Below are 12,495 nucleotides of genomic sequence, written 5' to 3' on the forward strand. Positions count from 1 at the left end.
TCTTCTGACCTCCACATGCATGTATACTCACGAGCCCTGCACATACATGGGCACCTGCACACACACGGGCACATGTACACACACACGGGCACCTGCACACACACGGACACATGCACACCCATAAACATGCACACATATGTGAGAAAGAGAGAAAGGCAGAGAATATAACACTTTATAAATTAAGGCCCTTGCCTTCTTCTTCAGTAAGATGGCTCAGTGCGACAAAGACGTCAATCTGCTACACTGCCAGTTAAAAAGAAAACTATGGACATGCTGGAGTTTGAGTAAATAGTTCTAAAGTTCATGTGAAAGAAGGAATATTTAGTATGTCCGAATGTGTTCCAAAAGCATGCTCCACTGAGGAAGCTGTGTGACCGTAATGTAACAGTAAAGCTGAGGCCACGAAAAAGAAAATGATGTCGCACTGGTGTGTAAGAAAACAGACCCTCAATGTGATGCGACAGAAATGGGAGGAGAGTCACCTGGACGGCGGTGGCAGTGTCATAAAGGAGCGTTTAGCATCAGGCAAACTCCTGAATGTGGGGGCACACCTGTCACACCAGCGCTTGGAGGGTGGAGGCAGGGGACCAAAGTCCAAGGTCACCCCAGCTTCAAAGTGAGTTCAAGAAAAGAAAAAAAAAAGAAAGAAAGAAAAGAAAAAAGAGTTTTTTGTTTTTGTTTTTAGCAAGGTATGGCGGCACAACAGCAAATGTTTAAACACAAGCAGGTAAAGGTAAAAACTACGATCTCACACACCTTTTGACCTGTTGAGGGAAAGAAAATCAAGAGACGCTGTCTCATTTCCTACACTAAAACAGGCTACTCTGTGAGGCAGGGCGGTGCACACTTGAAATTCCACACCAAAGTGGCTGAGACAGGAAGGCTCTGAGTTCAAGGTAAAAAATAAGTAAATAAATAAAAAGAAGCTACAAACATTAAATGCAAAATGTAGAATGCAAACATACTAGGAAAAACCAAAAAGTAAAATCCAAATGTAACTGTTGATCTTCTTAGACTGGAGATATATGTATGTATGTATATAGTTCCCAGAAACTATATATATAAAGGTAAAAGAAAAATAATAAATTTGGTTAATAATACCTGAATAATTTCACTCTTAATAGAAATAAGAAAAATTGCTCAATCATATTCAACAAAATAAGTAGTCATTAAAAGAAAGTTAAACATTCCAGAAAAATGGGCAAAGAGCATAAAAAGGCCAGGCAAACTTACAAAAGAGCAAGTATTCTTGACTAATAAACACATTTTTAAAAAGTCTTAAAAACCACAGAGAAATCTTGTCTAAAAAAATAAAAAAACAAACAGAAAGGAAAAAAAGAAGAAAGAAAGAGAAGGGAAAGGAAAGGAAAGAAAAACAAGAAAAGAAAGAATATTCAGGGGCTGGCCTAATGATTCATTCGGCAAAGTTGACTGCCTCCAAGTCAGAAGACCTGAATTTGATCTTCAGGACCCTCCACATGAAACTTGTACAAGTTATACTCTGACTTTCACATTCATGTGCACGCACATATGCATGTACACACAAATCTTTAGAAGTTAAGAATATTCAGGACCTGCAAGGTTCAAATTTTGGTTTTTTTAAAATAGATGCAATATATATTCATACATGTTGGGGGAAAAGTAAAATGCTAGATGCCAAATGTTAAAATTGTTAGCACATTGTGAGCTGTGGAGAGGAAACCCTGACTATATTGCTGAAGTTGAGAACCCATCCTGGGGTTCATCAGATGATTAAATGGAGAGCTGTAGCATCCTACCCACAGTCCTGTTATCTCCAGAGAGATTATTTCAGTATGTCAGGGACAACTGCACCCCCATATTGTTATGCAGAAACAAACTGAGTGTCCATCAATTGATGAGGGGATAAAGAAAATGTGGTTCATCCATACAAATTAATGCTATTCAATCACATATAATAAAGCCTATCATTTATGGCAACATAGACGGAGCGAGTGATCATCAAGGAATAAGCCAGGCATTGAAAGACAAAGGTGGTTTGACCTTGTAGATGGGACGTGGGCAAGACTTCATAGATGTTTGAGAGCAGAATGATGGTTGCCAGTGCTGGGGCAACAAGGAAGGGGCAGGAAACCTGGTTGGTCAATGGGAACTAAGTCATTGTAGATTGAATAACAAGTTCTGGTGTGATTCATGGGACACCTTGGGTGGTGGTAGACTATATAGTTCCCAGAAACTAGAAGAAATGATTTTGAATGGTCTTCTCACAAAGAAAGGTCCGAGGCTTGAGTAGATACATATGCGCAGGCTGGAAAGATGGTTCATCAGAAAAGGATTTGCCATGCAAGCCTGCAGACCTGAACTGGATTTCTAAAGCCCACCGAGCAAGCCTGAGGCAGTGGTACACGTCTTTAATCCCAGCACTCCGACAGTGACATGGGGAGTCTCCCAGAAGCTCACAGGCCAGCTGGTCTGGAACCTTCACCATGACAGAGACAACAGAGATCCCTGCCTCGGCAAGGCGGATGGAGGGAACTAACTGCCAGAAGCTGTTCTCTGATCTCCACGTGTGAAACACAGCACTGCCCAAACATGCAGTAAAACATCTAAGCGATTCTCACACTGATCTAGATATTACTCAATGAACACATATACAAAAACATCACACAGCACTCCATAAATCTTTGCAATTTATGTATCAATTTAAAAATAAAATTTAAAAAATGTTGGCACTGGGAGGTGGAATTACAAATGAATTTACCTTCTTATTGGTTTTTTATATTTTCTAAATTTCTACAAGGGAAAAATGGGTTGTAAAGCAGAATCCTGTTTTTCTATGATTAGTATATGCCTAAAACCATATAAAGAAGCCCGTCACTTTAAAGAGAATACTTTGGTTCGCCCACAACAGAAAGGACATGACATACATTTTCAGCTTCAAAAGTGAAATAATTATTTCCCTGTATATGCTGTAGTAGGAAGTCAGTGGGGTGATTATCAGGGCACTAATTTTAAATTCTCCCCTGCTAAACAAAAAGAATCAACAACACTTTTCTGTAATACCAGTGGTTTGAAAGAATTCTCAATGGGCCAAGCAATTAGTAATAAAGGTGACAAACCCCACAGTAAAAGCAGTGGAAAGGTATTGACATATCTTGAGGCATGCCTCTGCTGAGTTCTTTGAACTGAAAGCAAAGACTGGATTTGTCTGGAATGAGGCTTTATCTAGGGAGCCGAGTCTGCCAGAATTGAAGGAAGAAGGAAGATGGCTGTCACGATAGCCACTGAAGTGATAAGGAGTGCAGTGCCTAATACATGTTCTTCTGTGTGAGAGTCAGTTTCCAAATGAACCATTACAACACGAAAGATGAAAACAGTGGCCTCCCCCAGGAAGTCACAGTAGGTCCCTCCCCCAGGAAGTCACAGTAGGTCCCTCCCCCAGGAAGTCACAGTAGGTCCCTCCCCCAGGAAGTCACAGTAGGTCCCTCCCCCAGAAGTCACAGTAGGTCCCTCCCCCAGGAAGTCACAGTAGGTCCCTCCCCCAAACAGCATAAACCTTGAGTACATCAGGAGCACCTGGTGTGTCTCACCACAGAGGCCACTACTGGGAGCTTGAAGGTCCTTGCTCCCTCCCACAGACAAGCACTAAGAAAACAGGAATGTCAAAAGGCAGGATTTTCTTTCCAGTGGAAGAGACGTAGAACTTGGTTTTCCACCCAGAAGCCTGGGGACAGAGGTAGTTAATAACCTAGTGATTTATGGTATCTGTAGGGTCAGGCCATACCAAGATCCCACAAGCAGGATTGGAGGTGGCTAACAGTGTAGGTGACCTTTGCATGATCTGTATGGCCAGGGGCTTCACCAGACTCCCACAACCACAAGAGATGGCTAAACAGCCCAGATGACTTCTAGGCTTTCTGTATGACTGAGACCACACCGGATCCTTCTCTAGCCCTTAAGATAAAACATGTAGCCTCTCTGTAGAGCCCATCTTCATGGAAGAAGGCACACACTTTGCAAAGAGTTGCTTTGGTGTAATCACACTTCCTTGTACACAAGGGATTGTGTTACACCAGGAGACTTTTTTTCAAAATTGCACCATACTTAAATATGCCTAAAATAAACTCCTCAGGGTCAGGGTAGTTTGAATCAACACTGGCTAACTAAGGCATGTTGAGCATGTTTTCCTTCTTGCCTCATGCAAATTGGCACTCTGCTGGCCCTGGGGGGTCACAGCGACCCCCATAGGTCACAAATGAAATGACAAAACAGCAAGGGCAGCTCTGGAATCATAAGAACCTCCTAACAGCGTCTATAGCTGGGACAGCGGTAAGGTGTTGACAGACCGTGTGGATCTGGAAAAGATTCGCCTGCTCCTGGATTAGTTGTGCAGTAAGGAGCTAGATGGTAGGGATCAAAGGGGGGATGTGATCTAGAAGGCTCAGGAGGATCACTGTTGATAACAGACTAAAGGGGCTGGGGGAGCTGGGGCAGTTAACCTGAGCCAGCGCCAACAACAGCTCTGACTCCCATAGGGTCACACAGTCCTTGTGTCATAGCCCTTGGTGGCCTGTCTGTCTTGAGGAAGGACAAAAATCTCTCCTGTCTGGAATCTCTTTAAACTGTGGAAATGTAGTGCTCGCACTTACATCTGATGCCAGCAACCACTGGGATACTCTTAGCAATGCTTATTCTGTCCTTGCAATCCATTTTATATGCCTGAGGATGTTGATGTCACAGTGCCTGTGGTGGAGGTCAGCGGACAACTTGTGAAAGCTGGGTCTCTATTTTACCATGTGGTTCCCACATGTGAATGACAACTGGAAGATTCTCTCCTTCTCCTGTGAGCTGAGGGGATTGAACTCAGGTCTTCAGGCTAGGTGGGGAGTGCCTTTACTTGCAGAAAGATCTGTTTATTTAGGTTTTCAAAAGTGAAGTTATGCCGGGCAGTGGTGGCCCACACCTTTAATCCCAGCACTCAGGAGGCAGAGGCAGGTGATTTCTGTAAGTTCCAGGTCAGCCTAGTCTACAGAGTGAGTTCTAGGACAGACAGGACTCTTACACAGAAAAACCCTATCTCGAAAAAAACAAAAAAAAATGTGAAGTTACTTTTAAAAACTTAAACAAATCCTACCTAGATGGTTTGATCTGGCCTGACCTTAAATTGATTACATTTTAAATGGTAGTTTGTGCTATGACACATGAAGATGACAGGGTATTAAAACATGTGTGTATATTTAGAATCATTTCTGTACTACTGTTTATATCCTCCACTCTGAGAGACATTGTTCTAGATAAAAGGAATCTGGCATGGCAGGAGGGCCAAGGGAGAGGTCGCCCTGAGCCCCACACTGGGGCTGTGGGACTCATAGCAGAAGCGTGGCTCTGTGGGGGTCACCTGAAGCACTGCAGCCGAAGTTCCAGGGCGAAGCCGCCAGCTTGGTATTCTTTCCCATCCATGACTGAGGGGACCGTCTCTGTGTCCTCCACTATGATAGCCATCTCACTGTCTCGTTTCCCCAGCATGCTCCGGTCGTTGATGTTGGCAGAACCTAAACAGAGAAACAATAGAAGTGGACAGCTTCTCCTAACAGCTACTGCCAATGGCCAACCCTTCCCCATGCTTCCTGACTCTCAACACCCCAATTTTGTCAAAGATGTCTAGGGAAGATGTAGTTTAGGGAGGTAGGGGCCTCCTTAGGATCAACCCAAGCAAGACCTTTGATCATTCTAAAGCAGCCTAGAATCATAATGTCACCATCTTTATCAGTGATTAGCTTAGGAGATGGCATTTGACATAGTTCCAGACAACATGAAGGATAGCTTCCAAGGGGCTTCTGAGAAAGCAGAACTTTATACTATCTCTTCCATCCTTAGGATACTGATGTCAGAAGATTTCATCTACAGCCATCTTTCAAACATGAGGGCTGAGCCAACAAGAATGCTCACAGACTGGAGAGACAGCACAGCAGTTACAGGTGCTTCCTGCTCTTGCTGGGGACCCAAATTCATTCCCAGCACCCATGTCAAGTGGCTCAGAACATTCTGTAACTCTAGATTCAGAGGATCTGATGCCTTCTTCCATTATGTGTCCCTGAATGAAATAATAATTTTTTTTTTTTAAAAAAAAGGCCCTACAAAATGTTGTGGAATAAAACTTTAACTAGGAGCTGGGCGGTGGTGGTGCACGCCTTTAATCCCCAGCATTTGGGAGGCAGAGGCAGGCGGATCTCTGTGAATTTGAGGCCAGCCTGGTCTATAAGAGCTAGTTCCAGGACAGGCTCTAAAGCTACAGAGAAACCCTGTCTCAAGGGAGGAAAAGATGTGCTACATTTGTTTAACTATGTAAAGATATGTTGCTGTTTTACTGTGCCTGACTAAGGCACCTGATTGGTCTAATGAAAAGCTCAATGGCCAATAGCTAGGGCTGGGTGAGGGTGGCAGACAGAATAAGAGAGGAGAGACAAGAGAAGAAAGGAAAGAATAAGGGAGAAAGTGAGGGAGATGTACAGGGTCAGCCAGGCAGCCAGACACAGTAGGACACACAAAAGGAAAGAAAGGTAAAAGGCCCAGAGGCAAAACAAAGATGAAGAGAAAATTAAGATATATGAGCTAGTGGGGCAAGCTTAAGATAAGGCCGAACATTCATAACTAATATTAAATCTCCATGTTATAATTTTGGGCTGGCAGTCCAAGAAAGCCTATTACAACAAAATCCGGAGACTCTAAACTAGTTAACACTGGAGCTTTCTTATCTTGTTTATGAAACAATGTATCCTTATTGTTTCATATACTTCCGGTTTCTACCTGCATCTCAAAGGAAGCTGACTGACTCATGAAGGAGAGTTCAAAGAAAACAGGCACATCAACTGGCTCAGCACAGAAGTTGGGCTTTTGTTCTTGTTTGAAAAAAAACAAAAACCAGAACAATCTTTCTAGTCTTCAAGTTGTACAAGGAATGTTAAATGCCAGGCGTGCATTCCCAGTCAATGGCTAATCTGAGTCACGGTCTGCCCTCGATAGCTGTAGCCCTCCACCTCTGCTTGTGTGGCAGGCTGTAGCCTTGGTATCACCTTCCCTCTATTTTTGATGGAGGAGTGTCTATGTGTTAATTTCATTGGTTAATAAAGAAACTGCCTCGGCCCTTTTAATAAGACAGAAAATTAGGTAGGCGGAGTAAACAGAACAGAATGCTGGGTAGAAGGCAGTCGCCATAGTGAGTCGCCATACCTCTCCTCTCCGAGATGGACGCAGGTTAAGATCTCTCCTGGTAAGTGACCACCTTGTGGTGCTACACGGATTACTAAATATGGGTTAATTAACTAATAAGAGGCTGAAATTAATGGTCCAGGCAGTGTTTAAATGAATACAATTTCCATGTAATTATTTCAGGTGTAAAGCTAGCCGGGTGGCGGGACGCAGCCATGCCGTTCCTTCTACATATTTTGAAACCTCAGTTGGGGCAGTAGTGCCGCAGGCTTTTAATCGCAGCACTCGGGAGGCAGAGGCAGACAGACCTCTGTGAGTTCAAGGCCACCTGGTCTAGAGATAAAACCTCAATTCCCCAAGGATGTTGACTTCCCCTTGGCAAGGACGAGTCTTTTATTTCAGATGTGTACAATACACTCTTTCTTATTGCCTGATTCCTCACAATATATTAATGCGGGTCAAGGAAAAGCATGTATTTGCACTAATTAGCTTTAGCATTACACCATAAGGTTTGCTAACTTTTTCAATGAAAATATAATCACATGATTTCCCCTCTTGTCTTTTCTTCTTCCAGCCCTTCCATGCCCCCCATTGTCTTTTCTCAAATTTATGTCTTCTTTTTAATTGCTATATATGCACATAAGTGTAACAATAATGATACTGTTATATGTATAAATGCATAAGTACAACCTTCCTAGTCCATTTAGTGTGACTTGAATGTATATGGTCCCGGGGCTGACCATTCGGCTCTGGGTAATTAACTGGGGGTTCATCCCTTGAGACTCTTTCTCCCACCCTCAGTGTTCCTTAGTGGCCCGCAGCTCTTTGTTCAGGTGTGGAACCCTCCCCCTTCCACGTCAGTTGTTGCACTTGCTCAGATCTTTAGCCAGGCATGTTGGGCTGCAGGTGGGGAGAATTTGCTGGAATGCAGCATTTGTATCCCCCCTCTCCAGCCCATGCATTCCTTCCTAGGTGCATGAAGGGAACTCCCCGTGCTTCTTTGGGACTTCTCTCTCTTCCTTCCCTAAGCAGAGACCACTCAGAGACTGGGTCTGCAAGATTGGGTTGTGCTTCTCTAGCCAAGATCAGAACTCTGTGGATGAGAGCCAGACTGGAACCCCCACATATGTATCCATTAGCCCCGAATCCATCCATCCTATTGCAGCAGCCCCCAACTCCAAAGGGCGGGAGTACACTCCTGGCATTGTGGGCTGAAATGTTAGAGACAGGAGTAGGTGCTGTCTGTACAAGCCACTGAAATAGGCCTGGCAGGAATGCAAGATTTTGTCTCTCACCCTGACTACCAGACTGGAGAAACAATGGGTACCAAAGAAATGGGAATTCCCCCACAGAAATCCCAAGCTGGGAGAAAAAAAATAAATGGGGCAGACAGGAACTTGTCTCCTGGCAAGAGGTTTCACAGTTGTAACAACTTAGCAGAGGACCTCACAGCCTGAGAGTGAAGCCCGGCAGTGATGGTTAGTGCTGGGCACTTCCTTGGCCTCACAGCCCAGCTAATGCTCGGATGGCCCAATGTTTTGGTTTTTGCCAATCTAGGTCTTTTTAAGAACCATTCCTATATGAACAAACACGAGTGTCTTCTTTTATGGCCTGGGTGTTCTCTCCTGGCACTGCGGTAAATTCCCCTGCCAGCTTTCTAGGAGATTTACCATTCTTCATTTGAAGGAGTTCCTTAAGCGTTTTAAAATTTTTATTATGTGATGTGTGTGCATGCACACGTGGTGTGTGTGTGTGTGTGTGTGCGCGCGCGTGCGCGCGCTCGTGTGGTCTGTGGGGGGGCTATGGATAGGTGTGACAGGGTGTCCGCTAAGGCCAGACTCATCAGATCTCCTGGAGGTGGAGTTACTAGCGGCTGAGAGCCGTTCCACGTGTGTGCTGAAAACTGAACCCAGGTCCTCTGCAAGAGCAGTGTTCACCGTCAGCCGGAGCCACTTCTACAACCGCTCCTTATGTGTTTTGAAAATTAAATGTTTTATGAATATCTTCCTTACATTTCCAACATTTTATTCCCTTTACAGTGATTATTATTACTTCCAAGCAAATTAATTTCTATTTTCTCATCAGCAGAAAATGTCCCAAGAATCAGAAGAAAAGAAATGTGATAGGAAAGATCATTTGGTGAAAAGGAAGGAGGATGTGAGGGAGCAAGCTGATTGGCACCACACTGAGGGCACTCCTGTGCTGTGGGACAACGGTCTGTATCCTGTCAATTATATTTTAAATACGCACTGATTGGCCAGTAGCCAGGCAGGAAGTAGAGGTGGGGCAAGGAGAACAGGAGAATTCAGGGAGAGGATGCAGTATGCGGCCGTGACCTAGCCACAGAAGAAACAAGATGTGACTGCCTCACAGAATAAGGTACCGAGCCACGTGGCTAACATAGACAAGAATAATAGGCTAATATAAGAGTTAATAAGAAGTCTGAGTTACTAGGCCAATCAGTGTATAACTAATGTAGAGCTCTGTGTGATTTCTTTGGGATTTAATGACTATGGGAACCAGGCAGGACAAAAACCACATACAACAGTCCTGAGAATTGGCATGAAGGAAATTCTGAGGGAGCAGGTGGCCCTGCAGGGAGCAGCTGAAGGACACTGTGGGAACACAGGCTCTGCCCTGCCTACTGCTGAAGAACCTCCAAAGGGACTTAAAGGAGGGTTAGTGAGCAGAGTGAAGACTTTTAAATCCCTCATCCTAAAGAAGAGCCACAATCCACCTGTGGCTCTAAGGAGCCGCGGGCCTAAGGGTAAGTCCCTCTGACTGGAGAGGACTGTGCTTGATCCCGAGGGGACCAATGCACCTGCAGGCCTGTGTGCCACATTGGTGGAGATAGGTCCCAGACAAGCGCCCAGCCTTGAACATGTCCGTGTTCTCAGTTCCAGGATTACACTGGGGAATCAACCGAGGCCTCAGTGTAAACAAACTACGAAAGCAGCAAATCGGAAATGAATGTGCTTTTAACAAAAATGAGGGCAGTTCTTTGCAATAGTAGAGAAAATAAAAATAGCAAATTGGAGAGTGGTTACAGTTGAAAAGAAAGGAACAGCCCTGTGAGATATGCAGCAAACAAAAGTGTATAAACAAAGATAGAATTGGAAATTATGTTAAAAAAGTATGCTAAGATCTAAGAAAACAAAAAATATTAGCTTACATAGTTTAGATAAATAAGGCACATGACTAAAATAAAACCACACTGCACGTTAGCAGGTATAGACTATAGAGTTTCATAAAGAATTATGGCTCTTCTTTTCTCTTGTTTTATATTAAATGGCCAGACATCTGTGCATATTTGTCATTTTTCTATTTTTCCTCTTAATGAAAATAGTCCTCTTTCATACATATATTCTAACTATGGTTTCTCTTCACCCAACTCCTCCCATCAAAATCCATACCCGACCTCTGATTTGAAGACAAACAGACATTTAAAAACTAACAATAGAATAAGATAAAACGCAACCGAGAAAACTAGAACAGAAGCCAAAGAAAAAGCTCAAGAAACATGCACAGATGCAGAGACACACACTTACACATGGAGAAATCACAGGAAATCATAAAATCAAAACCTGCAAAATATAGAAAAAGAAACCAAAAGCTAGAAAAAAACATCCTGACAAACCATGAGACAAAGCGCCTCCAAAAATGCCACTGATGTGTTGGCCGCCTACTGGGCATAGGGACTGCCCTCAAGTATGGTCTGGGTGCCCAGTGATACTCTGCTGGAGAAAACTAATTGTTCCGGGCTAGGGCTGGGAGCTTGTGTCTACTTTCCCTCTCAGTGCTGGGACCCCATCTGGATCAGACCTGTACAGGCCAGCGCATGCTGCCAGTGTCTCTGTGCGCTCATATGCATCAGTCCTGTGGAGTCTGGAAATCTTTTTGTCCTTGTGTCCTCCATCCCCATTGACCCTTAACTACCTTTCCACCTTCTCTTCTGCAGGGGTCCCTGAGCCTAGAGGGAGGGGCCTGATGGAGAAATCCCAATTAAGACTGAGTGTTTCAGTGTCTCTCATTGTCTGCACATTGTCCAGCTGCAGGAGGGAGTTTATAGCAAAATGTCACTAGGTGTCATTTTATTGCCATGTTCATTTATCAAAACAGTTATATTTATGATCAGATGTTTCTCTCCTGACCACTGTTCCCAAATACCCACTGGTCACTTCCCAAATAACTGAATCAGAGATTTAATATTACTTATAAATGCTCAACCAGTAGCTCAGGCTTATTACTAACTAGCACTTACATTTTAAGTTGATCCATATCTTATATGCCTTATTTATGCTCTGCCATGTGGCAGTACTGTTATTAGCATGACATGTTCATCTCCTGCTCCGCCTCCTTCCCATCATACTTTGTTTGGTTGCCCTGCCTAAACTTCTTGCCTGGTAACTCGTCAATCAGTGTTTTATTAAACCAATTCGAGTGACAAATCTTTACAGTGTATAAGAGGATTGTTCCACAGCAAGTATGTGGTTTTGTCCTAGCTCCTATCTAGCCTCAGGTTCTTGGCTCCCTCAAGCAGCCTTGGATATGGTTCTTTCTCACGGAGTGGGCCTTAAATCCAAGCAGATATTAGTTGGTTATTCCCACATGCCTTATGTTACTATTTCACTAGTAAATCTTGCACACAGGTCATCATTTGGAGATCAAAGTGTTTGTAGCTGGGCTGGTGCTTGCCTTTTTCCTCAGGCAGCATGCAGAGTACCTTCCAGTACGGTGAACACTAGTCCATAGGGCTAAAGGCTCTAGAAAGGCACCAGCTTGACTTCTCCATGTTCAAGGAGTTGTGTAGGTGTTATGTTCAGCAAGAGGGCTTTATTATCAGTTTGTAGAGACCAATCAACAGCCTTGGCAATAGCCTGGGTTGTCTGGGGGTTCTCATAAGCCAAAAACTCAATTAGAATTAACTTATTCCCAAAACTAGAGGCTTCATTTGATGGTGAGAGATGCCCAGTTGGGGTTCCATTTCCCCCATTATTTGGATTTTCAATTAGATCACCTTCGTATGTGAACATATTTTGGGAACTTTCTACTGTATTAGGTTTCCATACCCCATCCCTCGATGGCCATAGTTTTAGGTGTCCCTCCCTGTATTCCTTCCATCTCCATCTCTTTCTTCCCTCCTTCTCATTTGCTCCTCATTCTAGTCCCCTACCTTGTCCATCCATAATGATCTATTTATTTTATGATCTTTCCTTTCCTAGGGAGATCCATCCCTGCCCTCTAGCCCCTTACTCTGCACCTAACTTCCGTGGTTGTATGGATTGTAGCCTGCTTATTGAAGACTTA

At 43.8% G+C, this 12,495-nt stretch overlaps 1 protein-coding gene across 9 annotated transcripts in view; it reads right to left on the reverse strand.

Moving 5' to 3' along the window:
- Positions 1 to 12,495, reverse strand: part of Pld1 (phospholipase D1) — a 209,617-nt gene that overhangs the window by 9,257 nt on the left and 187,865 nt on the right. For 7 of the 9 annotated variants that reach the window (XM_038347016.1, XM_038347015.1, XM_038347018.1 and 4 more), the window contains 2 exons: positions 10,737 to 10,772; positions 5,378 to 5,531 (listed from right to left, as the gene is read on the reverse strand). In XM_038347016.1, the coding sequence (XP_038202944.1) occupies positions 5,378 to 5,531; positions 10,737 to 10,772 (190 nt within the window). The remainder of the gene's footprint in view (positions 1 to 5,377; positions 5,532 to 10,736; positions 10,773 to 12,495) is intronic. The other 2 variants (XM_038347020.1, XM_038347012.1) reach the window with 1 other exon arrangement.

The sequence above is a fragment of the Arvicola amphibius genome, chromosome 11 (genome assembly GCF_903992535.2).
Source record: "Arvicola amphibius chromosome 11, mArvAmp1.2, whole genome shotgun sequence".
Lineage (NCBI taxonomy): Eukaryota > Metazoa > Chordata > Mammalia > Rodentia > Cricetidae > Arvicola > Arvicola amphibius.